A 26,973-nucleotide genomic window follows, 5' to 3' on the forward strand; every position below is an offset into this window, starting at 1 on the left:
AAGCAAGATTCCTACTGGTGACAGCAGGATCGATTTGCTTTCTGATAGGATTTGAGGTCACTCTATGGGATGAAATACATACCTACCACTATAGACCTGATAGGAACCCATGACTGTGGAGGTCACAGTCTTAGAGGACCCAACTACTGGTACTAAACTAAATAGACATACAGCCAAATTGCCTTCCAAATAATTGTACGTGTGCCCTTAGACTAATGCTATTGTCTGCCTTGGCCAGAGATGCTTCTCTTTGCATTGGGTAATTCAGAAATTCATAACTGCTGAGAATGCTGAGGATAAATGCTTGTTGAGCCAGGCCAGTGACACATCCCTAGCACTAAGGAGGCAGGTATGAGTTGGAGGCCAGCCTGGTCTCTGTAACAGGTTTCAGGCTAGCCACAGCTACATAGTGAGACTGTCTCAAAAAAGAAAATGAGTGTTTGGCCCTAAAACAGGATATCTAAATTACTTCCCTCAAAGGGTTTGCATCCCATTCCTCCCAGAGCATTCTAATTTCTAACCGATCATGAGGGTTTGTCTTGGCCACTGCCCCTTCTGTGGCACAGAGGACAGGAGACACGCACAGCCTCGGGATTCTGGTCTTCTATGCCAGAGAGTAGCAGATAGGAGATCAGCAGGGTAATTGATTTGAGAAAAAATATCTGGGGGTTGGGGATTTAGCTCAGTGGTAGAGCGCTTGCCTAGCAAGCGCAAGGCCCTGGGTTCGGTCCCAAGCTCCAAAAAAAAAAAAAAAAAAAAAGAAAAGAGAAAAAATATCTGACCAGTTTGTGCCTCAATTTACCTTTCCGCAAAATCAGCATGGTAAGATTAATAATGTGATGGGGACTTGCGGTTTTTCCTTCTCTCTCTCTCTCTCTCTCTCTCTCTCTCTCTCTCTCTCTCTCTCGATAGGGTTTCACTATGCAGCCTGGTAGAAGTCACAGAGATCCACCTGCCTCCTCTGAAGAGATGACATTAAAGGTTGGGTGCTACGCCGCCCTCCCCAACTTTTTTTAATTTCCCAGGCTATGGTGGATCTTTAAGTTTGAGGCTGGCCTGAGCCTTAGATTTAGTTCCAGGGCAGCCAGAGCTACAGAGGGAAACCCCTGTCTCAAAGAAAAATCATTCTCTAGCCTGCCTTGCACCTAGATTGAGGCAATGGGACCTTCTGGCCAAACAGATGTGAGGATTAATGTGTGCCCCCAGCAGTTCCCTCTGAAATGAAAACCTTCATCTTGAAGCGAAGCTCAGTAAGACATCGGATGTGAAAAGGAACGTGAAACAAAGAATATATATTTTGGGGAGGGGCAGTTTTCAAGACAGGGTTTCCCTGGGTTACCCTGGCTGACCTGGAACTGCCTCTGTAGCCCAGGCTGGCTTCAAACTGAGAGATCTGCCTGCCTCTGCTTCCCGAGTGCTGGGATCAAAGGTGTGTGCCACTATGTCTAGCTAAACATTTTAAGACAATATGTTTATAGAGAGGTGGGTTAGGAGGCACTAAAGCAGAGGTTCCCAAGCTGTGTGTCGTGACTTCCTTGGGGATCGTCAAATGACCCTTTCACTGGTTATATAAGTCCATTGGAACACACAGATATTTACATTACAATTCATAACAGTAGCAAAATTACAGTTATGAAGTATCAGCAAAAATAAGTTTATGATTGGGTGGGGGGGTCACTACAACATGAGGAATTATATCAAAGTGTTTTGGCATTAGGAAAGTTGAGAACCACTGCAAAAGAAGGTGAACCATTTTAACCTTCAGGGAAGCTCGTTAAGCTCAGGAAGTAGACAATTCAAAATATCTTCAGGAAGTTCCTGAAACTGACCAGATTCACTCGGCTCTCCCTTCCCCAGGCATACATAAACTATAAGAACTGCTAAGAGACTCCCAGATGAGACAAGCTATTAAGAAGACTCTACACCAAGCTGAGCCATCTGGAAGAACCAGAGATGAACTGATCTGCCTGCGAGAGGCTCAGACCATCCTACTGAACTACCTGGAAAGGACACTGTCTGGTCTCATGCAGGCTATGTGCTGTGCTCCAGGTTTTCAGCTTCCATGAGCTATCACTCATGCTGGTGCAACACTTCCTTGATGCTGCTGTGTTTGCATCACAGCTGCTCTGTAAGTAGTTCCTCACCCATATTCTTATAAGTAACCCTAATAAAACTCATTGGTTCACCACGATGGACTAACTGGAAGCCTTACTTTGGTCTGTTGCTGGTTCCCAGTCTGGGGGGAGTAGGTATCTGTTTACTTTTCCTAAGAACAGTGTCACACAAGGCTTCCTTAAGGAAGTCCGCTGCCTTCCTTACCCATTCCCTGTTGCAGCAACCTGGAGACACGGCTTTCCTTGGTGGCACAGCTGTAAAATGTAGTGACCTAGACTGAGTCGCTGGTGATAGATGCTGGTGATCACTGACCAGGCTCTGCTGGATTTTGCAAGAGAAAGAAACTTTGCTTGTGTAAAGTCTTATGGGGCTATTACTTATTTACTGCACCTATCCAGGTCCACATGGAAAAAGAGCAAAAAGTTCAGCCTAAAGGTACAAAACAAACATATAGTTTGACAAGGAAGTTTGAGTCGAGGCCAACGTGTGTGCTTAAAAGAGGATTGTAACTGCTAAAGACTTCCTCCGAGACAAATATCTCTTCCCTCCTCACCCCTGTTCCCTTCCACATTCTTCTTCCGTTTCAATCTCCTGACTTTGTCTCTCTCTCTCTCTTTTTTTTAAATGTATGTATATGAATATACTGTAGCTGTCTTCATACACACCAGAAGAGGGCATCAGATCCCATTACAGATGGTTGTGAGCCACCATGTGGTTTCCAGGATTTGAACTCAGGACCTCTGGAAGAGCAGTCAGTGCTCTTAACCGCTGAGCCATCTCTCCAGTCCCCAATGTTGGGTTTTTAAAAAGTGGAATATGTGTTTGTTTTTCTAAGATCTATTTTATTTGTGTGTGTGTGTGTGTGTGTGTGTGTGTATGTGTGTGTGTGTATGTGTGCATGTGTGTGTTGGGGTATGTACATCTGACTTCAGGTGCCTACAGACACTAAAAAAGGGCACCAGATCCTCTGGAGCTGGAGTTACACCATAAATACTAGAAGCCAAACACAAGTCCTCTGGAAGAGCAACCACCACTTAGCTACTGTGCCCCCAGTGTTAAAGTCCATGGAGACTTTTGACATTGGCATAAATGCATTTGCATTATGAGATGGTTATAATCCTGAGACAAGGAAAGGTATGGCTTGATAGTAATGTGTTTGGGCGTTAACAAAGACTAGAATTGTGATGATGTCTTCGTTACTTTTCTATTGTGATGAGACATTGTGAGTAAGGTAACTTATTAAAGAAAGCATTTAGTTGAGGGCTTGTTTCCAGTTTTAGAGGGTGAGCCCATGACCATCATGGCAGGGAGCAAAGCATCAGGTGGCAGCATGGTGCAGAAGCTTACATTTTATCTGCAACTTGGAGCGAGGGAGTGACTGAGCCTGGCTTGGGCTTTTGAAAACTCAAAGCCCCCCACCCCCACCACCCAGTGACACACCTTCTCCAACATGGTCTCACTTCCTGATCCTTCCCAGACAGTTCCACCAACTAGGGCAAAACATTCAAATATATGAGCCCGAGGAGGGGGCAGCTATTCTCATCCAAGGCACCATAGATGGTAATATTGTCAGTGAGGGATTGTCTAGACTAGTTAACTGGTTAACTGTGATCAGCATCACTTTCTGAGCTGCAAGTCTGTGCTGAAAAAAAATGGAAAAAGCAAGGTGATCCCCTGCATATTTCTCTCTCTCTCTCTCTCTCTCTCTCTCTCTCTCTCTCTCTCTCTCTCCCCCCTCTCTCTCTTTCTCTTCTCTCTCTCTCCCCCCCTCTCCTTTTTGACTGGATGCAATGTGACAAGCCTATTCCTTGTTCCTACCAACAAGCTATCTCTGCCATGACGGAATGATCCCTCACATTGTCAGCTAGAATAAATCCTTCCTTAATTTGGTCTTTGTAAGATATCTGATCACAGCAACAAGAAAAGCAACTGTAATAAGACAGTAATATTCATTACTATGGCCTAGCCTGCTGCTTTGATCACACATTTTATGAACAGAATATGCACATATCTTTTCACTATCTGAAATTATTCCACATCCTAATCAGTGACTTCTTGTCTTTACTGTCAGAAAAGATTAAAGCCAACCTCTTCCAAAGAACATTTACATATACTTCTGTTGAGTACTTGGAAATTGTGGTTTAAGTAAGAATGGCTTCCATAGGCTCATGCTTTTGAATTCTTAGTCATCAGGGAGTGGGACTATTTGAGAAGGATTGGAAAGTATGGCTTGTTGGAGTAGGTGTGGTCTTGTTGGAGAAAGTGTGTCATTGGGGGTGGGAATTGAGGTCTCGAAGGCCTGCGCCAGGCCCAGTTCTCCCTCTTGGACTGTGGATCGGGCTGGAGCATGCTCAAACGCTCTGTAGGCTGCATGAGGCCAGTACAGTAACCACTGACTGTGAGCAGCCCCAGTGAAATGCTTTCTTCTGTAAGAGTTGCCTTGGTCATGGTGTCTCTTCACAGCAATAGAACAGTGACTGAGACAGAGCAACCAACCTGCGGTCCTTTAAGTCTGTACTTTCAAATCAACCTTAGGGATAATTTGTTTATTTATCTGGTTGGTTGGTTAGGTTTTTCAAGACAGGGTTTTTCTTTGTAGCCCTGGCTGTCCTGGAACTCAGTAGACCAGGCTGGCCTTGAACTCAGAGATCCACCTGCCTCTGCCTCCCAGGTGCTGGGATAAAAGGTACGCACCACCACTACCTGGCTATAATTCTCTCTCCCTCTCTCTCTCTCTCTCTCTCTCTCTCTCTCTCTCTCTCTCTCTCCTTTTTTCCTTCCCTCCCTCCCTCTCTCTGTCGCTCCCTCCCTCCCTTCCTTCCTTCGTTTACTTTAATGTGTATGGGTGTTTTCCCTGCATGCTTGTCTGTGTACTACTTGTGTGCCTGGTGTTCCCACAGGCCAGAGTAGGGCATCAGTTCCCCCAGAACTGAAGCTGCAAGTGATTGTGAACTACCATGAGGGTCCTTCCTTTGGAAGAATTGAGTGCTCTTAGCCCTTGAGACATCTCTCCATCCCTTGGGGATAGTTCTGTCCCATAGAACCGCCCTCCATGGTAAACATGTAGTTCGGTGGTTATTCTTGAGTTGAAAGAGTCCCAACAACTTTAGCGAATGTCCATCTGTCTCTCCCGGATGCTAGCTGTGCCCATTGCAGCTGATTCTGCACCCAGGGCTAAGTCTAAATCACCATGGACACCAAGCTGGCCCCAAACTCATGGGAAAGGTCTCCTGCCTCTGTTTCCCAAGTGCTTGGGATTACAGATAGAGACTACTGCTGCCCTAGTTTACACTGGCTGCCCTTGGTGTGTGTTTTCTTAATGGGACTTCACCTCCATTTTAACAGACAATTCTATTAATCCTTTGGAGGAAATGTGGGCAATGAAGTTCAACTGTTGGAAGCAGAGCAGACTGCTCTTGGAAGCAAAAGCTCACTTCTTTGCCGTACCCAAAGCGGGCTTGCCACCTCCACTCAGCGTTAATTTTGAGGTTGAAGGTGGGTGGAAATGTTTGCACATAGTGCTGTCAAACCTTTCAATCCTGGTAGCTGTGAGTGAGAAGAGCTCGTAAATACACACGGTTCTTTATTGGGGGGCAGAGATAGGCAGAGCTGAGGCAAGGTTTCAGGTGTGGGAGACCAATCTCAAAATCATTATGTGGTAGAAGATGATCCTCTTGTCTCCACCTCCCAGGGGCTGGACTTAGAGGTGTGCATCACCACACCTGGCTAGCAGCCATAACTGGTTGAACTGGTTTCTTAGAAGAGAAATGCAAATGGAACTTACTTAAGGTCAGATGAAAGTTCATGTCAACACAGGATGTGAAAAAGCCAGCATTGGCTGCTTTTGTCCTTCACCTGCCACGTCTCTGTCCCAGCAGCCCTTGGCACTAGTCTGAATTGAGACTGGAAATCCAGAACCCCCCAGCACACATCTGTTGAGGCCCCCAAGGGTTTGGGCAGCTCAGGGGTGCATGTGAGTGCAGATTCTGCAGTTGGGTTACATCTGTAGTGTACGAACCACTTGCCTATCCTGAACGCCTTTACTCTCTTGTTTGAAGACGTTTACTCCCCTTGCTTCTCTTCCTTCTCTGATCACCCTGGTCTCTTAGCTCCATCTCCTGCAGCCAATGACACTGCCCAGTGCCCCTGGTTGCAAGTGGGTGGGGCTTTTGTTTTGTCTTTCCCTGGTCCTCATACACAGTGGGGACAGACCTAGGGCTCTACAGCTGTGCACAGAGGTCTACTATAATTGTGGAGTCATCCTGGCCACACCTCGCCTGTGCATACTCCCCTCCCCCGTGCATATGTGTGTGTGTGTGTGCGTGTGTGTTTAGTCATAAATTTTCCTAACGTCTCTAGTCCCAGGACCCACAATAAGGAAAAGATCAAGCTGTTCCTCATGCTTCTGTGAACTAAAGTTCCTTTATAAAAAAATAGTTCAAAGCTCCACCTGTGCTAAAGGTATTGCACGGATGACTATCTGATTAGACGTTGGTAATTGTATAGTCAGAACGTTACAGCTCCAGAACCATATTCTTGAGTCTCCTCAATATCCACTTATTGCCCAACTTTGTGAGCTAGCATCCCTTTAACTAACAGGTAAAAACCTGTGGAATGTATCAGTTGAAGGGACCCCTGGCTTCTCCCAATACAAAAGCTAAAAAGTCAGCATCACCTGAGAACTATAGCCTAGAGTTCCCTGACCTGCTGTTGCCCACATGATTGATGCTCACACCAGTTTATTAAGGCAATGCCACAGTCTATGATTTTCTTTTGTTCTGTGGCTATAAAAGTTCATGTAACCACTTTAACATTGGAACAGCCTAAATCTATGTTCCCAGGCCATGGCTACTCAAATTTGACTCAAAATAACCTCTGTTGCTCTATTTCAGGCGAGATGTGGTTTGTATCAACACTTCCCAGGAGATCTGCCCCACCACTCTGCCCCAGGAGCTTAAGCTGGGGTATGGTTTTAATTTACTCAGTGTATTTCCAGGACAGAAGACTCACAGAAACACGGTGCCAAACAGAAAGTTCCATGGCTGTACAAATGCTTATGTGTTGCTGCGTTTCTCTCTTCCCTCCTTTCAGCCATTCTTCCTTCCCAAAATAAAGCCTAGACACATTTTCTACATCATGTGTTTGAGGGAAAAAATGTGCTCAAGGGTGCCTTATAGCATGCAAAGGAATCGGATTTGGAGCATGCCCACGATCAAGCATTATGGAACTAAAGGCAAGAGGATCTCAAGTTCAAGGTCACCTTTGAGTACATAGCAAATTCTAGGCCAGCCTGGGCTACATGAGACCCTGTGTCATTAAGAGAAAAACTCTTAAGAGAATTTTGGCTCTGGGATGAGAGAGAGAGAGAGAGAGAGAGAGAGAGAGAGAGAGAGAGAGAGAGAGAGCGCCCTGCAGGTAAAAGCACTATTTTGTCAATAAAATCTTGAATCACCTGTTGTGGTAGTAGGACTTCCTCACAGCGATGGACTCAAACCTAGAGTTGTAAGATGAACAAACGCTTTGTTTGCTAAACTGCTTCAGTGAGGGCATGTAGTGGTTTGAAGAAGAATTATCCCCTACACTCATGTATTTGACTGTTTGGTTCTCAGCTGGTGAAGCTGTTGGGGAAGAGTTAGGAGGTGTGGCCTTGCTGGAGGAGGTATGACACTGGGGGTGGAGCTTGAGGTTTCAAAAGCCCACACAGCTCCCCCCTCCCCACTTCTATCTACAACTTGCAGATCAGATGTGAGCTCTCAGTTACTACTCCAGCACCAGGCCAGCCTGCCACCATGCTCCCCACCATGACAATTCTGGACTAGCCTCTGAAACTGTGAGGAAGCCCCTAATTAAATGCTGTACTGAATAAGTGGCCTTGGTCAATGTGCTTCATCACAGCAATTGAAAGCAACCAAGTAGGTACCAGAAGTGGGGTATTTCTATTACAGGTCTGAACACACTGTTCGGTGGAGAAATATGGAACCTATTCTTCTACCAACTCTTTATCTCCCATTTCTGTCTACCCCACTCCCAACTTCCTCCCAGAAGTCCCACTAACCCCACTTTAAGACAGGAGTTAGAACAATGTAAAAAAAGAATATAGGAAGTTTCATATCCCAATATCCTCAAAGCTGGACCACACAAGGTCCCTTCCCATCCAGTGTACCCACTTACAGAGGTTCCCTTAGGGGGTGGTAAAACTGGACTTATGACTGCTCCCCTTAATGGTTTTCAAGTAAAAAGCCTTAAAAGAATTTAAACCTCTTTTAGGCGAGCCCTTTGGAGAATCAAACCAATTGGATCAATTATTGGGCCTCCAGATTTATATATTGGGTGAATTAATATCAATCCTGGGTATTGTTTTCTTAGGGGAAGAAAAGACGGTGATAAGGGAACACCTAGCTGGACCTAGTGTCAGGATCCCAATGGGATAATAACAATAAAGTCCACTCCCGGGGATGTGTGAGGAGTCTGAGGGTCCTTATTACCAGCAAATAAGAAAATCACTTCCCTGAGCTCAGAATGTTAAGGCCTTTTGCAAAACAAGGGACATGAAGTTCCAGCTGAATTCTCTTCTTTGTTCTTTCGAGGCAAGGTTTCTCTATGTAGCCCTGGCTGTCCTGGAACTAGCTTTGTAGACGAGGCTGGGCTCAAACGCAGAGATCCACCTGCTTCTGCCTCCTGAGTGCTGGGGTTAAAGGTATGTACCACCACTGCCTGGCTTCCCAGCTGAATGCTTAAAGGACCAAATGAGAAAATATTCTAGATTAAGACTGGAGGATTCCTTTGGCCACGGGATGCTAAAGCTATATTTTATGACCAACAGTTGGCCAGACATTTTTTAAAAGTTACTAAAGATAGAAAGTTGGAAGGGTAGAGAACTTAAAGATTTGCTTGCAGAGGCCCAGAAAGAGCAGTCTTAAAGGCACGAAAAAAAAGCAGAAACAGAAAGCTAAGGTCATGCTTTTCCTCTGTGAACCAAATGCCCCAGAAACAGAACAGAGGCTTAGGATCCCAACAATGTCATCACTATGCCGTTCTGGTAGTGGAGGCCCTGGGGTGCTTACTGCAGACCAGGAGTGAAGGAGAAATGATAAGAACAGAGAACAATTGTGTCCAGTGTGGAAAGGTGGGACACTTTGAGAAGGAATGCCCAGAATGGAGAAAGGATCATTATCCTCACAAATTTTAATGACAATTTGGGGAGGGGAATCAAAGGGCCTACTTTTCACAAGACCTCATGAGAGACTTTAAAGATAGTTCCTTTTTTTTTTTTGGTTCTTTTTTTCGGAGCTGGGGACCAAACCCAGGGCCTTGCGCTTCCTAGGCAAGCGCTCTACCACTGAGCTAAATCCCCAACCCCTTAAAGATAGTTCCTATGGAGGAAGAAATTATATTTCTTTTTGATCAGGGGAATTCCATTCCTCCCCATTCATCTCCCAGGGATGAACCTTTTCTCAGAAAAATTGGTGGTAACCAAGGTGAGGGGAGAATTCTCTCCTCCACTTTCTGAAAAAAAAAAAAAAACAAAACTATAATTAATTTTCAGGATAGACAAAGAGTAACACAGTTTCTTTGTGTTCCAGAAGCAGGAAACAACATATTGGGGAGAGATCTGATATCCAAATTAGAAGCGGAATTAACATATTTCAGGATGAAGTCAAAGGTCTCCCTTGATTTGATGGTTCCCTGGGCTGGAAAACAAATCAAACCTAATGTTTGGGCCCAAGAAGGCTGTCGGTGTGACTTGCAGGGTCCTCCCATCCAAATCGAGCTGAAACACCCTATACACGTGTTTAAAGGAGGCACTACCTATCCTATTCCCTTAGAGGGAAGATTGGGGTTTAAACCTATCATTGAGCTCATAAAGGACAGACTTCATAAACCCTGTATGTCCTCCTTCAGTACTCCAATTCTACCAGTCAAGAAATATGATTGTTCATATCAATCAGTCCAAGATCTTAGAGCAATTAACCAGATTGTTAAACACGACACCCTGTGGTCCCCAACACATACGCCCTCCTCAGTAAGACCCCAACAGTGGCTCAGGGTCACAGATCGCAAAGATGCCATCTGAGCTTGCACCCTTATGCTGACAGCAGAGACCTTTTTGCCTTTGAATGGGAAGACCCCCATCTTGGAGAAAGCAACAGTATTCATGGGTTCCAGTAATTCTTCCAATGTGTTTGGCCAGATACTTGAAGAGTTTTGAGAACTGTCTCGCTACCCAGAAGTGCCTACTGCAATATTCGGATGACCTTCTCCCATCTGGGGACCAGAACGAGGTCATCGACACTACCATTAGCTTCCTTGGTAGTCATGGGTTGTGGGCATAGAAAATAGGTAATTTGTACAAGATAAGGTTAGATACTTGGGGCATGAGGTCATTCAAGGTCAAAGGTTAGGGCCTGAAAGAACCAGTTGTAGCTGCTTCTAGTGCAGTCATTCCGCCGTGTGTGATGCCATACAGCTGATCTGCACGCAACAGTAACTTCCACACAAACAACTTCCTTTTCCAAGGTGAATTCCCTCAGGTTTGTTTCCAACTTTAATATGACTAGCAACCCCTTGGCTTGTATTGCTTGCCTAGTACTGATTACCTACATATTTGGCTTTCTGTTTTGTTTTAGGTAGGGTCTCGTGGCCTAGGTTGGTCTTGAATTTGAAGCTAAGCGTGGCCTTGAACTTGTTATCCTTCTGACTCAATCTCTAGAGTGCTAACATTAAAGGTGTGGTTCAAGATGCCCAGCTTCTACAGGGCTAGGGATCAAACCAGGGGCTTTGTACATGCTAGGCAGGCGCTGTGCTGAATCAAGCCATCACTCTAGAACAATAGTGATTTTCACAGTTTTTTAATTGGCATCATTAAGTCGAAGGAAACTGGGTGTAAGAATTCCTTAGCCAATGTGAATACAACATTGATGGCTTATTCGTACATCCTGCGGTTAAAAAGTACAATATAAATTAACACCATCAAGAACCTCCCAGTGTCTGCATTGACCCTGGGGCACACAGCATGGTGGGTATGCAGGCTGAATTCCGGCAACCTAGTGCCCATCCAACCATGCTTCACTGAGAAATGTTACATGGCGTTGGAGAAAAAACACAGTTTGCTCAGCTTCCAAAGGGGAAAAAAAATGGTAGATTCTGAATCCATTTGCTCTTAGAGTGGAGGCACCGACCTCACAGGATAACCTCAGTAGACGGTGAAAGGGGGAATACAGGCACCCATGCCCCCCATCAAAACCAAAACAGTAACAAAAAAACAAAAAAGGAGTACAGTAAAAACAAAAAGTGAAATCTAAAATACTTTTCAAAACTACTTTTTTTCTTTGGAGACAGGGTCTACGTAGCCCTGGTTGGTCTGGGACCTCAAACTCACAGAGATCCATCCACCTGTCTCTGTCACTCAAGTGCCTGGCAAAACGTTTAAAAACAAAACAAGGATAGCACTTTGTGAAAAAGGGAAGTCTGGTAATGAGGTTACCTGGGAGCGGGCAGCAGTCAGGCTGTGTAGGCGGAAGAGAACGGAAATCACAAGATTTGTTCGCTGCACATGGTTAATTCAGTGAGGACCAAAAGACCTTAAAATATAGCCAGCAGGACAATCTCCAGCCAGAGTTTTACTCTTTGTAGCTGTCCTTGTCACTGTTGGCCCTCAGCTCTGGTCACCACAGCTGTTGGTTTGTGCTGATGTCTCTGCAGCCTTTGCCCCTGGCCTCACAGTGGCTGCTCCCCAAAGCTTCCGTCTCCTCTGCGCCTAGAGAACCTACATTTGGTTCCACCAGCCACGGGCAGAGCCACCTCGGTTCCCAGACCATCCACATGCTTGCCATCCATGGCCATATCTTGTCCTTAGCATCATCAACATTCTCACACATGACAAGCCTAATCCCCCAGGTCTCTGGGTAATTACAATCGCCCATGAAGAGATACGTCATCATCTTGACGCCTCCCATCAACTGCTCTTCATTGTGGGAATTCAACCCTGCGATAAAACCCTAAACTTGACCCGATGCTAAGGTGGCCTGCTGTGTTGTGACACAGTAGGCCACACAGCCCCAGCCTCCTAACTCGCCAGTCTGTTGGTAACAGTTTACCTTTCATTATGGAATCCTACCTAATATAAAGCGAAGTTTCTAAACCGTTTTCCACATCTGTCACATTAAAAATGTCTTTCTTGGAAAATCTTTTTGATTTGAATTAAGTATCTTTCCGATCCATCCTTCAATTGTGGCTTCTCTCCAACACGAGTCACATGGTGTGGAGTAAGGGGCGACACCCCGCTCCCAGCTTTCCCACCACATTCCTGGCATGTAGAGGGTTTCTCTCCAGCCTGAATTCTCTGATAGTCCACGGACTGTGAGGAAGAGCTGTAAGTTTTCCCACACTCACGACAACCCCGGGGTTTTTCCTCACTTCGGATCGTCCACTGCAGGACAAGTTTCGCACTGTGGCTGAAGGTCCCGCCATGTCTCTCTCCAGCGGACAGGTGGCTGGAGGAGTCATAGACGAAATCTGGGCCACACTCGAATTCCTGTGGGCTCTCGCCCATGTGAACCCGCCGATGCTGAGTGAGGGCTGATCTCCTGCTGAAGGCCTTCCCACAGAGACCGCACTCGTAAGGCTTCTCTCCAGTGTGAACGCGCTGGTGGAGGGTAAGCTGGGAGCTCTGGATGAAGGCCTTCCCACACTCCGCGCACTGATAGGGCTTCTCCCCGGTATGCACTCTGCGGTGCTGCATCAGAGTGGAACTACGGCTGAAGGCTTTGCCGCACTCGCCGCAAACATAGGGCTTCTCCCCAGTGTGAATCCTAACGTGCTCCGTAAGATGAGAATTGAAGCCGAAGGCCCGTCCGCATTCTCCACACACATAGGGCTTCTCTCCGGTGTGAACCCTGTGGTGAAGGAAAAGGCTGGAGCTCTGGCTGAAGGCTTTCCCACACTGAGTGCATTTGTGGGGCTTCTCCCCCGTGTGGATCCTCTGGTGCTGAATAAGGCTTGCGTTCCGACTGAAAGCCTTTCCACACCAGCTGCACCCGTGGGGCTTCTCCCCGGTGTGGATCCTCTGGTGCTGAGTTAGCTGGGGACTCTGGCTGAAGGCTTTCCCACACTCATTGCACTTGTAGGGTTTCTCCCCTGTGTGTATTATACGGTGCTGAATGAGACTTGAACTTCTACTGAAGGCCTTCCCACACTCGTTACACCCAAACGGCTTTTCTCCAGTGTGAATTCTCTGATGCAGACGGAGATAGGAATTGAGCCCAAAAGTTTTCCCACATTCATCACACTTAAATGGTTTATTCCCAGTGTGAATTCGCTGGTGAAGAATAAGATTTGAGCTGTGAGTAAAAGCCCGCCCACACGGACCGCATTCGTAAGGCTTTTCCCCCGTGTGACTCCTGCGATGCCGACTTAGGTCTGAGTTATATTTAAACATTTTATTGCATATGTCACATTTAAAGATTCTCTGTCCCGTTTTATTTCTTTGAATTGTAACACCACTTTGGCTGGGATTCAAGTGTTTGTCAAATGCAGAAGAAGCCTGGGTGTTCTCTGGCAGGTGCTCCCTACAGACTGTGGAGTCCTTTTTAGCAACACCCTTCAAACCCTGAGTCGCAGAGCTTCCTTGGCTCCCATCTCCCTGACTTTCATGGGCACAAGCTTCCTTGGATTCAGATGCCTGTGAATTAGCCCTTGGGAACTTTTGTGATAATTCTGGGGTTTTTACTTCTTCGGAACATTTCTGGTTTAAAATGGATCGCTCCTTCTCAGACTTGATCTCAGAATCTGTTAAACACAAAGCACAAATAAATGAGCAGAGAAACCCTTGGCAGCAGAAATCACAATTTGCTTCATGTTCCCATAAGGTATGATGTACCAGTTATGAAGGCACACCTTTGATCCTGGCGCTGGGGAGGCAGAGGGAGGCAGATCTCTGTGAGTACAAGGCTAGCCTGGTCTACATAGTAAGTTCCAGGACAGTAAGACTACATAGGACCCTGTCTCAAAACAAACAAACAAAAAATAAAGCTATTATGCAAAAATCAGATGCTTCAGTAGAGTATGACAGAACCCTAAAATAAGGACGGCCAACTAGCAGAATAAAGACAGCGGTGTTCACTAGTCTTCAAAGCACAGGAGAGACACACAAACTGCCAGTGTTAAGGTAGCAAATTAACCTGTTCAATGATTACACGGCCAATGGTGTTCCAGATAAGGAACACAACGGGAAGACAGACACAGTCTCTGGTCTCAAAAAGCTCTTCTTGGGGGGCAGAAAATGATTTTTTATAGTTGTTGTTTTGGGTTTTTTGTTTGTTTGGGGTTTTTTTTTTTTTTTTTGGTAGTTGCTGTTTTGGGTTTTTTGTTTGTTTGGGGTTTTTTTTTTTTTGGTAGTTGTTGTTTTGGTTTTTTTGTTTGTTTGTTTGTTTTCTTGAACCAAGAGTTTTTGTTGTGTAGCCTATGGTGGTTTGGAACTCATGATCCTGTCACCGAGTGCTGGTATTACATCACATGCCTCCATTTTCAAAAAGGAATTGATAAATCCTGTAACATGATGGAAACAGTATATACAGTCAGAAGATCCCAAGAGGAAGGGTGGATCTAAAAGAGTTAAGGGTGCCAGTCAGCAGTGTCGGACAATGGCACAACTGTTGGAATGTGAGGAGGAAGGTACTGAGTCCAAGAACTAAGGAATTCTCACCATGGCCAGAGCAAGAGGAGGGTGGCAGAGACAGGGACAGGAACAGAAGGTGCTGCACAGAGGCTGAGAAGACTGGGTTTTAGAAGCAATATATTGCATACCCCTGAACCCCAAACTGCTCTCTAAGAATGTATCCCAAGGGTTAGAAGCCGTCCACTGGCTTCTGCAAGCATCCTATGATCACACACACACACACACACACACACACACACACACACACACACAGAATAAAATAAATCTTTTTAAAAATAATTTATTCCATGTGATACTACAGTACCTTCCTACATAGCAATGGAAGAACATATAATTAAAGGAAAGTCTATGGTATATTATTAAAACAAGTACATTCCAAAATCTGATGCACAGAATAAACCAATTTTTACTGGAATGGAAAGCACATGTATGAGCCATTCCTACCTTAACTGGTTAGTGCGAGTTGCTGAAGTCATCTGGTTGTGGCGGTTTCTCTGAGGAAACGTTAGGAAGTAGGTTTATAGACCAGGCAGGCGTCAGACTCTGCCTTTGCCTCTGGAGTACTGGGACTGACATGCACACATCCCTATGCTCTGGAAAGCGAGTTAACCTAATGTATTTCACTTACTTATTCATACTTCACCTCTTTTCCCTGCATCCCTGAGAAGTCAGGAGAGGGTGCTAGATCCCCTGGAATTGGGGTTACATGGGGTTATGAGCCACCTGAAGTAGCTGCTGGGAACTGAACCTGGGTCTTCTGCAAGAACAGCAGGGTCTCTTAACCAGTGAATCACCTCTCCAGGCCTTCAAATAACTTTTAACATTTATTGTATGTGTGGGACAAAAAGATAATTTGTGAAATGCTATTTTTTAATATTTTTTAAACTTTAATGTATGAGTGCTCTGCTGCATATACATCTGAGGCCAGAAGAGGGCAGCAGATCCCCTTACAGATGGTTGTGAGCCACCATGTGGTTGCTGGGAACTGAACTCAGGACCTCTGGAAGAGCAGCCAGTGCTCTTAACTGCTGAGCCATCTCTCCAGCCCATGAACTGCTATTTTTCCTTTCACAATTCCCTTCAGTCGTATGGGCAGTCAGGCCTGGGAGTGTGCGCTTTTACCTGGTGAGCCCTATCCCTTAGGTCTGCAAAACATTTTTGAAAATAATAATTTTAAGCAGTGTGGCTTTCTGATTTGTACCACAGGTCCAGGTGGCCAATCCTGGTTACTGCAGCTACAGCCTCACACTGGACAATGAAGACAACTTTGACGGTAATGACTGAAGGTGGAGGACAAGAACAGACCCAGGTGAATTGAGAAACATCTAGAAGGAAAGTCAAAGCATTGAGAGCCTCCATTTTGGAGAACGACCACAAGCCAATCATAGCCAAGTGTGAGTGTGAGTTCATAGGCTGGAGACCTGAACACCGAAGTGCTGAACACCGCAGTGCTGATGTGTACCCCCAGGGTTGGTGGTGTTGGAGTGATTGGGACCTTTCCTTACTGCCGTGAAGAAACCCAGGTCCCTAAAGAGCCCCATTACCTTCATCATTCATGGCGAGCTGCTTAGCTGGGAGCCCTGGGAGCTAATTATCGCTGACAGCTAAGCAGTCCTTCTAGCTGTAATCCCAGGCTCCTGCTTAAGGAGAAATGAGAAACAGTGTTTCAGTCACTGCTCCCAAGTAAGCTTCAAAAGAAAAAAAGCAGAGCCTCCAGGGAAAGAGAAAAAAATGTTTCAGGTTCTGTGTCAGGCATCAGTTTAGTAACTAAAATATACAAACAAGGGGGCTGGAGAGATGGCTCAGTGGTTAAGAGCACTGACTGCTCTTCCAGAGGTCCTGAGTTCAATTCCCAGCAACCACATGGTGGCTCACAACCATCTGTAATGGGATCTGATGCCCTCTTCTGGTGTGTCTGAAGAAGCTACAGTGTACTCATATAAATAAAAAAAATAAATCTTTAAAAATACAAAAATTAAACAATAACAACTCCGAAGCCATACACATGTTAAATGAGTTAATGAACAGAACAGACAGTTCTTAGAACAAATGGAAACAGTATCGGGTATGGTGTCGGACACTGTAGCAGCAGGAGCAGGGTTAATCTCAGCCACACAGTTTTCATGCCAAACTGAGCAACCTGAAACTCTGTCTCAAAACAAAATATAACAACGCACACAAAAAGTAAACACAAATGGCCTGTCTTTACTCAGCATCCTCATGTGATGCTGAGACCTACACTGAACCTGCTTTGAAATCCCATCTCCCTCCAGACTGGCTGGCTATCACCGGAAAAACAAGCATCTAATGCTGGCGAGAATGTGGAGAAAGAGTAACCCTCACGCACTGCCGGTGGGAATGTAAGCTGGTGTGTGCCGTACAGAAGTCAGCCCAGAGCCTCCTCAAAAACACTAAGGATCTCTGTGAGTCTGAGGCCAACCTGGTCTACACAGCACGTTCCAGGGACAGCCAGGGCTAAATAGACTCTGCCTTAAAAAACAACAACCAAACCACTGAACATGGATGTTCCGTATGGCCCAGCTTTACCACTCTTGAGTATATTCTCTTGGCACACTATTCTCCATAGCTAGAAAATGGAACCAGTGAAATCCAACAGACATGTTGATAAATAAAATGTAGAACATATACACAGTGGAATTTTATTTAACCGCAAAGGAAAATGGATACAACTAGAAATCACTGTGTTTACTGAAACTAGGCAGACAGGTAAGATCAAATCCTAAATGATCTGTTCATATGTGAGTCTAGGTTACTAGTCTTGGGGCTGGGAGATGGTTCAGCAGCTCAGAGAATTTGCTAATCCCACTGAGAACCCAGGATTAGTTCCCAACAGCCACTCAGTGGCTCACAACCAGCCAGAACTCCAGTTCCAGGGTACCTGGTGCCCTCTTCCAGCCTCTGCAGGCCTCAGGCACACAATGGTGCCTATACATGTGTGTAGACAAAATACACGCATGAGATAAATCTTAAAAAAAAATACTGCTTTCCCCCTGTTTTCTGAGTTATTAGTAATTTTCTCTCCAAGTGAAATCACTTTGATGTAAACGCGCTCATGGGCTGAAGTCTAGCTTACTTGATAGAGGGCCTGCCCAACTTGAGGGCCACTCCCAACACCACGTAACATCAGAGGTGACGGTGAACGCCGCTGATCTTAGCGCTCAGAAGGTGGAGCAAGAGGATCAGGAGTTTTAAGAAATTTCTGACTAAACAGCAAATTTGATGCCAACCATGAGACCATGTGTCAGTGTCCAAAGTGTCCTTTTGTTACAACCTGCAGAATCTGTGTCAATTGGTGTGTGTGTGTGTGTGTGTGTGTGTGTGTGTGTGTGTGTCTGTGTTTAAAGATTTATTTCCATTTTAAGTATGTGTGAGTGCTTAATGGCTGTCACAGAGGTAAAAGGGGGTTTTGGAAACCCTGGAATTGGACTTAGTTGTCAGCCACCATATGGGTGCTGGAACTCAGACCTATGTACTTTGGAAGACCAGCCAGTGTTCTTAACTGCTGAGCTACTGATCTGGTCCTCTTGATCCCCCAACACACACCTTTTTTTGTTTTTTTGTTGTTGTTGTTTTTTTTTTTTTTTTTTTTTTGATAGGGTCTCCTTCCATATCTACATCCCTGATCACACAGCCTAGGCTGGTCTTGGTGTTACTATCCTCATATTGGCCATTTGTTCCTCTGCTCTTTAATTTCTTTTTTTTTTTTTTTAAGGTCCAAGCTTATGCATTCTAGACAAATGCCTGTTGTACTCTTTTTTTTTTTTTTTTTTTTTTGGTTCTTTTTTTCGGAGCTGGGGACCGAACCCAGGGCCTTGCGCTTCCTAGGCAAGCGCTCTACCACTGAGCTAAATCCCCAACCCCGCCTGTTGTACTCTTACCACCTTAAACATTCCCTCTCAAATGAAATACTTCTTCTTGGAGAAAGAACCATTATACTCAAGAAATAAAATTTACAAAGCTCAGAAAGTCCTGAAATTTACAAGATTCACAAAGACCCTCCCCAGGGTTGTAAAAACAATAAACAAGTGTGAGGGAAAAGATTCTGACCAGCCTAGGTGCAGGCAATTTGGTTATAAAGCTCCAAGGACAGCTTTCATGAGTGGTTTCACATATATGCAGACAAAATATACACAAAATAAACGTTTGAAAAAATATTAGTTTTCCTCTGAGATAATAATGCATTTTATCTCCAAGTAAAATGCTTTTAACATAAATGTGTTCAAGAGCTGAAGATTTAGCTTAGTGGACACCATGCAGCCCTTAATTTGAAGGAGTTTCAGTTGCACTTGGTCCCTTTGTCTCACCCTGTTTACCACAATGAGAGGTTGGTGAGTCCTGGGCATCTGCAGGGGGAGGCATTTGGTGTTGTAGCTACCAGTGGAGTCACTCAAGCTCCCGTAAGTAACCCTTCACTCTCACTCATGTAAGTAACCCCAGTAAATACATTGATTCATTAGACAGAATTTTTTAGGTCAGAGTCAATATCTGGGGTGCAAATACATGTTATTCATGCCTAAGAATTCAGCATGAGGCTACCAACCAGAGGTCACAGTGCACTGGGATAACCACACTGGGTATGGTCACCAAACTCATTACTGCAAAGATGGAATGATGACTTCCCTTTCAAGTGACATTACTCAAGAGCTACCCAAGGGGCTCAGACACCTACTGGCTGCCATGAGGCCTATCCAATCAGAGAAAGCACCAGCCATGCAGCCTCCTCTTCCACCAGAGCAACCAGTTCTATGCTTCGCACAGAAGCAACCTCAGCTCTGCAAAAGCCCAAGCCTCACCCCCCAGCCTCACCCCCCAGCCTCGCGGGTGTGAACAGGCTGCGGCAGAGGGAGCAAACACAATGTAGGCTTCTCCACACAGACGGCTGCATGACGTCATTTTTTAGGAAATGAATAGCTAGACATAAAAGCCAAATACCAGGACTATTTGGATTCTTGGCCCAAGATGGTTCTGACCACTCACAACAACCTCATTCTTCCACAGGCTTGAAAAGCTAAAGTGTTAATGGGAAAAAAAAAATCCATGGTCTGGACGTATGCGCTAAGACATTTCACGCATGCGTGTGGCGGGAAAAACAGTGAGCAGGCACACGTATGTGATAACCGTATGAAGTTCCCCCAAATCTACTCAGTAAGGTTCTTTAGACTTAGTTTGTTTGTTTGTTTATATTTTTTCAAGACAGGTTTCTCAGTTTAGCCCTGGCTGTCCTGGAATTCGCTCTGTAGACCAGGCTGGCCTTGAATTTAAGAGATCCGCCTGCCTCCGATTCCTGGGTGTTTGGATTAAAGGAGTGTGTTGCCACCACCCCGCTAGATTCTTTTTTATATATGAATGTTTTACCTGCACTTCTGTGTATGCATCCCATGAATGCCTGAGGCCCTTATAGGTCAGAAGGCATTAGGTAAGATCTCTTGGAACTGGAAGTTACAGATGGTTGCGAGCCACCACAGAGGTACTGGGAACTCAGCCTGGGTCCTCTGCAAAAGCAACAAGTGCTCTGAACTACTGAGCCATCTCTCTAACTCCAAATCTACTTTTGAAACTTACGTTGGAGAAAGTGCTACAAATGACATTCTATTAAAAGTTGTTGTGTGGCAAGTTTCTCCAAAGTAAGCTACTTCCCGGAATGAAGCTCACTTGATATAGGACGTTTTAAAGAGGTGAAGCCTTCGATCCCAGTAAGGAAACTCGTTTGCCGATCCCAGTAAGGAAACTCGTTTGCCTCAGGATAAACATCTGAAAACGACCAAGTACATTAGGCCTCTCCTCCTCCAAGCAGACATAAACTGTAAGGACTGTCGAAAGCCATTCTCAGGTAAGAATCCTGACTGGAAGAAGTAGAGACCAGGGGCTTGAGAGATGGCTCAGTGGTCAAGAGCAATGGGTGTTGTTCTTCTTAGAGGTCCCAGGTTCAATTCCTAGCACCATATGGCAGTTTACAACTGTCTATAACTGTAATCCCACGACCACTTCTGTTGTGCAGATGTACGTGCTGACAAAGCACTCATACATATAAAATATATAAATAAGAAAATCTTAAAAAAACAAACCTCAAACCAGGCAGCGGTGGTGCACACCTTTAGGCCTGGCATTCAGAAGGCAGAGGCAGAGGCAGATGGATCTCTGAGCTTGAAGGCAGCCTGGTCTACAGAGTGAGTTCCGGGACAGCCAGGGCTCCATGTATGGAGGATGGGCCCCTCAGAATGGGACGGGAGGAGTGCAGACCAGCTGAGGTTCCTGGAAGAGGCTGAGACCAACCAAGAGGATACTCTCAAACCAGCTGAACCACCTCAGGCCTCCAGCTTTCAGGAACTGTCTCCCACACTGGAGTGGGTTGATGGTGTAGCTGTCTTGTCATCATTTAAGTAAGCAGCCCCTTACCCACATTCCTGTGAGTAACCTGTTGGTAGCATCCTTCCCCTATCTGCAGTGAGAAGACGTTTGCTCACTTTCCCCCAGGAAGTGTCACACAACAGTAGCTCATGACAAAAACGGAGTCAACAGCACCTCAACTACTGGGGCCTCTGTGGTTCTTGGAGTGAAATGTCCCCCATGGTCACAGGCAACTGAATACTTAACGCCATGCTGGAGTTAATACATTGCTGGGGCTCCGAGGTTTCAAGGCCTCGGATCACTCCAGTTTGCACCTGCTGGTGTTCCTGTCACTTACTGTCACGTCTTCCTGCCATGATGGATTCATCCCTCATGATGGATGTAACTACTAGGGGGTTGGGGATTTAGCTCAGTGGTAGAGCGCTTGCCTAGCAAGCGCAAGGCCCTGGGTTTGGTCCTCAGCTTTGGGAAAAAAAAAAGGATGTAACTACTACTTAAGCCTAAATTAAAAATATCCTTTGTGCTGGCAGTGGTGGCACACGCACCTTTAATCCCAACATGGGAAGCAGAGGCAGGTAGGTGGACTTGAGTTCAAGGACAGCCTGGTCTATACAGCAAGTTCTGGGACAGCCAGGGCTATTACATAGAGAGAAAAAAACAGCTCGTTGCAGGAGTCAGGAAATGCTTCAGTTGGTAAAAGCACTTGAGTTTAAATCCCTAACACCCACTTAAAATACCAAGCATGGCTGTAAACGCCTGTATCTTAGCACACGAGGCTGGGGGTAGAGCCAGGAGGATCTTCAGAGCTTGATGGCAACCAGCCTAGTCAAAATGTCAAGATTCCCAGTTTAGGCAGCAATAAGAGAAGAGTCCTAAGGTTATATATACTCTGGCTACATGAGTGCCATGGGCATGCCCATTCTCACACAAACACAGACACACAAACACACAGACACACACACACACACAGCATGCATACATCACGCAGTTTTGGAAAATGCTCGTTATCTTAAAGCACTGAGTAAAAGTTAACGTGTAGAGAAACACGGACAATATGGGCTGGGTGTGTAGCTCAGCGGTACAGCGCATGCCTCACATATCCCTGCCTAAATCCCTGGATCTAATCCCAGCATAGCAGTATGAAAACAAACGAATAGAACTTGAAAGGATATGTTACAGCTGATATACGGTACGTGCCTGTAATTATAGCACTTGGGAGGAAGAGCAAGGAAAAGCAGGACCTCAAAATCAGCTGCAGCTACACAGTGAGTTTGAGGCTAGCCTGGGCTACCTCTCTTTAAGGTTTAAAAAAAAGGGGGGGGGGTTGGGGATTTAGCTCAGTGGTAGAGGCCCTGGGTTCGGTCCCCAGCTCCGGAAAAAAAAAAAAAAAAAAAAAAAGGGCAGGCAAAATGGCTCAGCAGATCAACAGTTCAAGTCTAATGACTTGTGTTCAACTCCCAGAACCTATGGAAAGGTAGAAGTAGAAAACTCACTCTACAACATTGTCTTTCAGTTTCCATAACGTGCTAAGGTGGACCACATGGCGTGCCCACGGTCATATACCCAGCCACATATGCACATCCACACAACAACCACGATAAAGTAAGTTTATGACCTTTTTAAAGATTATATTTCTTACAAAAGAAACATCATACATGTGTAGACATGTTTGTTACTGTGTGGATATATACACAGGAATACAAATGCCTGCAGAGGCCAGAGGTATCAGATCCCTGGGAGCTGGGCTTACAGATGGTTGTGAGCCACCGGATGTGGGTGCTGGGAATTGAACTCTGGTCCTCAGGAAGGGCAACAAGTGTTTTTAACTGCTAAGTCTTCTTTGCAGCCCAAGCTTGTAACATTGTAATGGTTAACTTAAAAATCAGCTAAAGGTCAGACCTCTGGGTTACCTGTGAGGCTGTTACCAAAGAGGTTATCTAAGGGAATACGGATCCCTAATGTGGACAGCAACATCTGGTAGGTTGAATAGAGTGAATGGAGCGCCAGCATGCTCTGCTTCTTACGAACACAACGTGACCAGCTGCCGCATTCCTGCTGCTTTGCCCTCATCAAACAGATGGTTCCTCCTTAAACTGTGAGCAATTGAGCTACAATACACCACTCCTTAAGTTGCTCATTGGGTATTTTGTCACGGTAATAATTAATACAATGTTACAGAACATCTGCAAACCTGATAGCCAAAGGGGAAGATACTTAACCATGTCTGTTGCTGCAGCCTCCTTTTCTTTCTGTGTAAGCCAGAGGAGCACTTCAGGTATCCTCCCTTAGGAGATGACCAACTTGTTTGTAGAGACAGGATCTCTCAGTAGCCTGCAATTTGCCTAACAGGCTAGACTAACTGGCCAACAAGCCCAAAGGATCAGTTTGTCTCTACCTCCTTAGTACCAAGATTACAAATGCATGTCTGGCTTTTAATGTGTCCAGGGATCCAACTCAGGCCCTTGTTATTGCAGGGTAAGCTACCTCCCCAGCCAGGGTCTCGCTGTGTAGCTCTGGCTGGCTCCTTCTGTCTCTGCCTGCTGAGTCCTGGGATTAGAGGTGTGTGCCTCCACACCAGGTCACTTGACATGCATCCCTTGATAATAATTAAGACTCCTTTGGCTGCCTGTATTGGTGACTGTTTTATTTCTGTAAGGAAATGTGTGAGGTAAATAACTTATAAAGGGAAAAGCTAACTCATGATCTAAAGGTTCTAGCCCAAGATGTGACAACTGGACTGCTGTGGGCCTCTGGGCAAGGTCACCAGGTGGCAATGGAAAAGGAAATAATCAACAGAGGGAGACCCTCACACCATGACCACAAATCAGGGAGAACTATGTACCACAATCCTTTAGGCCATGTCACCAGTGACTTACAGGCCTTCTAAACCTTTACCACATGAACCTTTGAGTGACAACTGACCAAGTCATACCATTGCCTGAATTCTGCAACCACTCCTTCAGAGTTCCTGTGTGGATGCCACTTTCCCATCCCTACTCCTTCTCTAGCCAGCTAATTTACAACTTAGATTAAACTGTTGGCACAAGACTTTACCACCTTGGCTTTGAGTCTTTTTTCTGTGTTACCTCAGCCCCACCCATGTTTCTGCCATAGCCCTTAACCCCAGTTAAAGACTGAAACCTCGGGGTTGGGGATTTAGCTCAGCGGTAGAGCGCTTGCCTAAGAAGCGCAAGGCCCTGGTTTCGGTCCCCAGCTCCGAAAAAAAGAACTTAAAAAAAAAAAAAAAAAAAAAAAAAAGACTGAAACCTCAGGTCTTCATCCTGTCTCTCTGTGTTAATTGAAACCCACATGGCTGTTGGACATCCTAGGTACCCCTAAGTCTGTCAGTGCTCCTAAAATTATCTGCATTTCTTGTTTCTTCTGAGGGGGCACTCTTCACAAAGGAAAACAAAAACAAAAAACAAACCAGGACAGAGAGAAATTGTGGAGAAATCATGGATTCCTCTCTATATGCTAACAGAAAACATATGAATTGGAAATTGAATTTCAGAATTTAGTCTCTGAAGGAACATGACTTTGTTCTGAGTCTTGAATGCTCGAGAGACTGTAAGTTCTTCTAGTCCGTGTGTCACAATGGGTACCCTGCACAGTGGCAGATCCTCATTACCCAACTGCCACAGTTCAGGTTCCATCTTTTAAAACTATTTATTGTGGGCTGGAGAGATGGCTCAGCGGTTAAGAGCACTGACTGCTCTTCCAGAGGTCCTGAGTTCAAGTCCCAGCAACCGCATGGTGGTTCTTAACCACTTGTAATGGGATCCGATGCCCTCTTTGGTGTATCTGAAGCGAGCAACAGTGTGCTCACACAAAATAAATCTTTAAAAAAATATATTTATGGGGTTGGGAATTTAGCTCAGTGGTAGAGCGTTTGCCTAGCAAGCGCAAGGCCCTGAGTTCGGTCCCCAGCTCCGAAAAAAAGAAAAACGAAAAAAAAATTTATTGCATGTGTGCACATGAAGGGAATGTGTGGGGACAGTGCCATGGCAAGCAGATGAGGACAGTGGACAACCATCAGGAGTGGGTTCTCTCCTTCCACCCCTATATGGCTTCTGGTTATCAAACTCAGGTTGCCAGGACTGTGTTTCAAGTGCCTTTTTCCGATGGGCCATTTTGCTAGCCCCATGTACCTTGATGTTGTACATTGCCTTAGCTGGACAAACCAGTGGCATGGTCTCACCACTGCAGTGCTATTCAAGTGTTTCAGTGCTGTAAAAACCCTGTATGCTGCCTAGTTACCTCCAACCCTTTCACTGCTCCCTGGCAAATGTTGGTTTACTATTCTTGGTTGTCTATTTTTTTTTTAAGGGAAGGGGTCAATATAAGATCTCATGCTTCTCATGATAGTCTTCATTTCTATGCAGCCCAGAATGATTCTTAAGTCCTGATCCTCCTGCCTCCACTTTCTAAGTGTTAGGGTAACAGATGTGTGTTGGTTGTCTCTAGAGCTTTGCCTTAAGAATGATACAGAAGGGGCTGGAGAGATGGCTCAGTGGTTAAGAGCACTGGCTGCTCTACCTGCCAGAGGACCCAGGTTAGGTTCCCAGGACCCACAAGGTGGTTAACAACCATTTGAGGCTCCAGTTCCAGAGAACACAGTGCTCTCTTCTGGCCTCTGAGGAGGCATGAATGTGCTGCACAGATATACACGCTATTAAAACACCCATACGCATAAAATAAGATCTTAATCTTAAAGTGAGTCAGGAGGTGGAGGTGAGCACCCTGTCCCAGCACTTGGGAGGCAGAAGTAGGTGGAGCTCTGAGTTCAAGGCTACACTGGTCTACAGACTGAAAAGTCAAAACCAAACAAACAAAAACAAACAAAAAAATTAAATAAGATCTTAAATTTTTTTTTAAGTTTTAAGAAAAGTCATGGACTAGCTGAGTGGTGGAAGCACACATCTTTAATCCCAGCAGTGGGGAGACAGAGGATCTGAGGAGTTGGAACTCCCTTGGGAGTTTGAGGTTATCCCAGTCTACAGAGTGAGTTACCAGACATCCAGGGCTACATAGAGAAACTCTGTCACAAAACAAACAAACAAACAAACAAACAAACAAACAAACAAGCAGAATGTCACGGACTTAGTCTTTTCAGGTTGGCTTCTTTAATTTAATAATAACTAAAATTTTTCCATGCACGGGGCCTTGGAGACAGCTCAGCAGCAGGAGCTCCAGCTGCTCTTCCAGAGGTCCTGAGTTCAATTCCCAGCAACTGCATGGTGGCCCACAACCATTTCTAATGGGATCTGACGCCCTCTTCTGGCATGCAGGTATACATGCAGATAAAATACTCATGTTAAATGAATAAATCTTTAAAAGAAATTCCTCTATGTCAAGCTGGGTGTGGTGGCGCACTTCTGTAATCTTCCCTCTGGGGAGGCATAAGCAGGTGGGTCTCGATGATGTCAAGGCTAACCTGGTCTACAAAGATTCAGATAGGACTAGAGTAAGATAATGCCTCAACACCTTTTAAATTATTATTAATTAGATAAAATTCCTTCATGTCTCATTAGGTTCCTATAACTAATCATTTCCAATGATCAGCTTATCCATTCATGCACTGGAATATTAGACAATTGTATTGGTAATTGTAAATAAAATTGCTGTAGGTACCCATGTTCAGATTTTTGTTTGGCTATGGAAAGCTTCCATTTATTTGGAGACAGACTGAGAACACAAGTGTGGGAACTTTTAACAAGCTGTTAAGTTCGATGAGATACAAAGTGTCTTTTACGGCAGCTACATTTTGCATTCTAATGCAGTGAATGACAGTTACCATTATGTCACGTCCTTAC

At 45.2% G+C, this 26,973-nt stretch overlaps 1 protein-coding gene and 1 long non-coding RNA gene across 4 annotated transcripts in view; one reads left to right on the top strand and one right to left on the bottom strand.

The window, feature by feature from the left end:
• Positions 1-1,227: 1,227 nt before the first annotated feature.
• Positions 1,228-7,245, top strand: LOC134479930 (uncharacterized). The gene is made up of 2 exons (XR_010053862.1): positions 1,228-2,128; positions 7,008-7,245. It is a non-coding gene; the product is annotated as an uncharacterized LOC134479930 (long non-coding RNA).
• A 3,703-nt stretch (positions 7,246-10,948) lies between these two features.
• Positions 10,949-26,973, bottom strand: part of Zfp251 (zinc finger protein 251) — a 30,025-nt gene continuing 14,000 nt past the window's right edge. The window contains exons 2-3 of one of the 3 annotated variants that reach the window (XM_006241854.3): positions 16,336-16,428; positions 10,949-13,902 (exon numbers count right to left, since the gene is read on the bottom strand). In XM_006241854.3, the coding sequence (XP_006241916.1) occupies positions 12,278-13,902; positions 16,336-16,348 (1,638 nt within the window). In that variant the 5' untranslated portion in view covers positions 16,349-16,428 and the 3' untranslated portion in view covers positions 10,949-12,277. Of the gene's footprint in view, positions 13,903-16,335; positions 16,432-26,973 lie in introns of all 3 variants that reach the window. The other 2 variants (XM_008765589.4, NM_001191911.2) reach the window with 2 other exon arrangements.

This window comes from Rattus norvegicus, chromosome 7 (genome assembly GCF_036323735.1).
Source record: "Rattus norvegicus strain BN/NHsdMcwi chromosome 7, GRCr8, whole genome shotgun sequence".
Classification (NCBI taxonomy): Eukaryota; Metazoa; Chordata; class Mammalia; order Rodentia; family Muridae; genus Rattus; species Rattus norvegicus.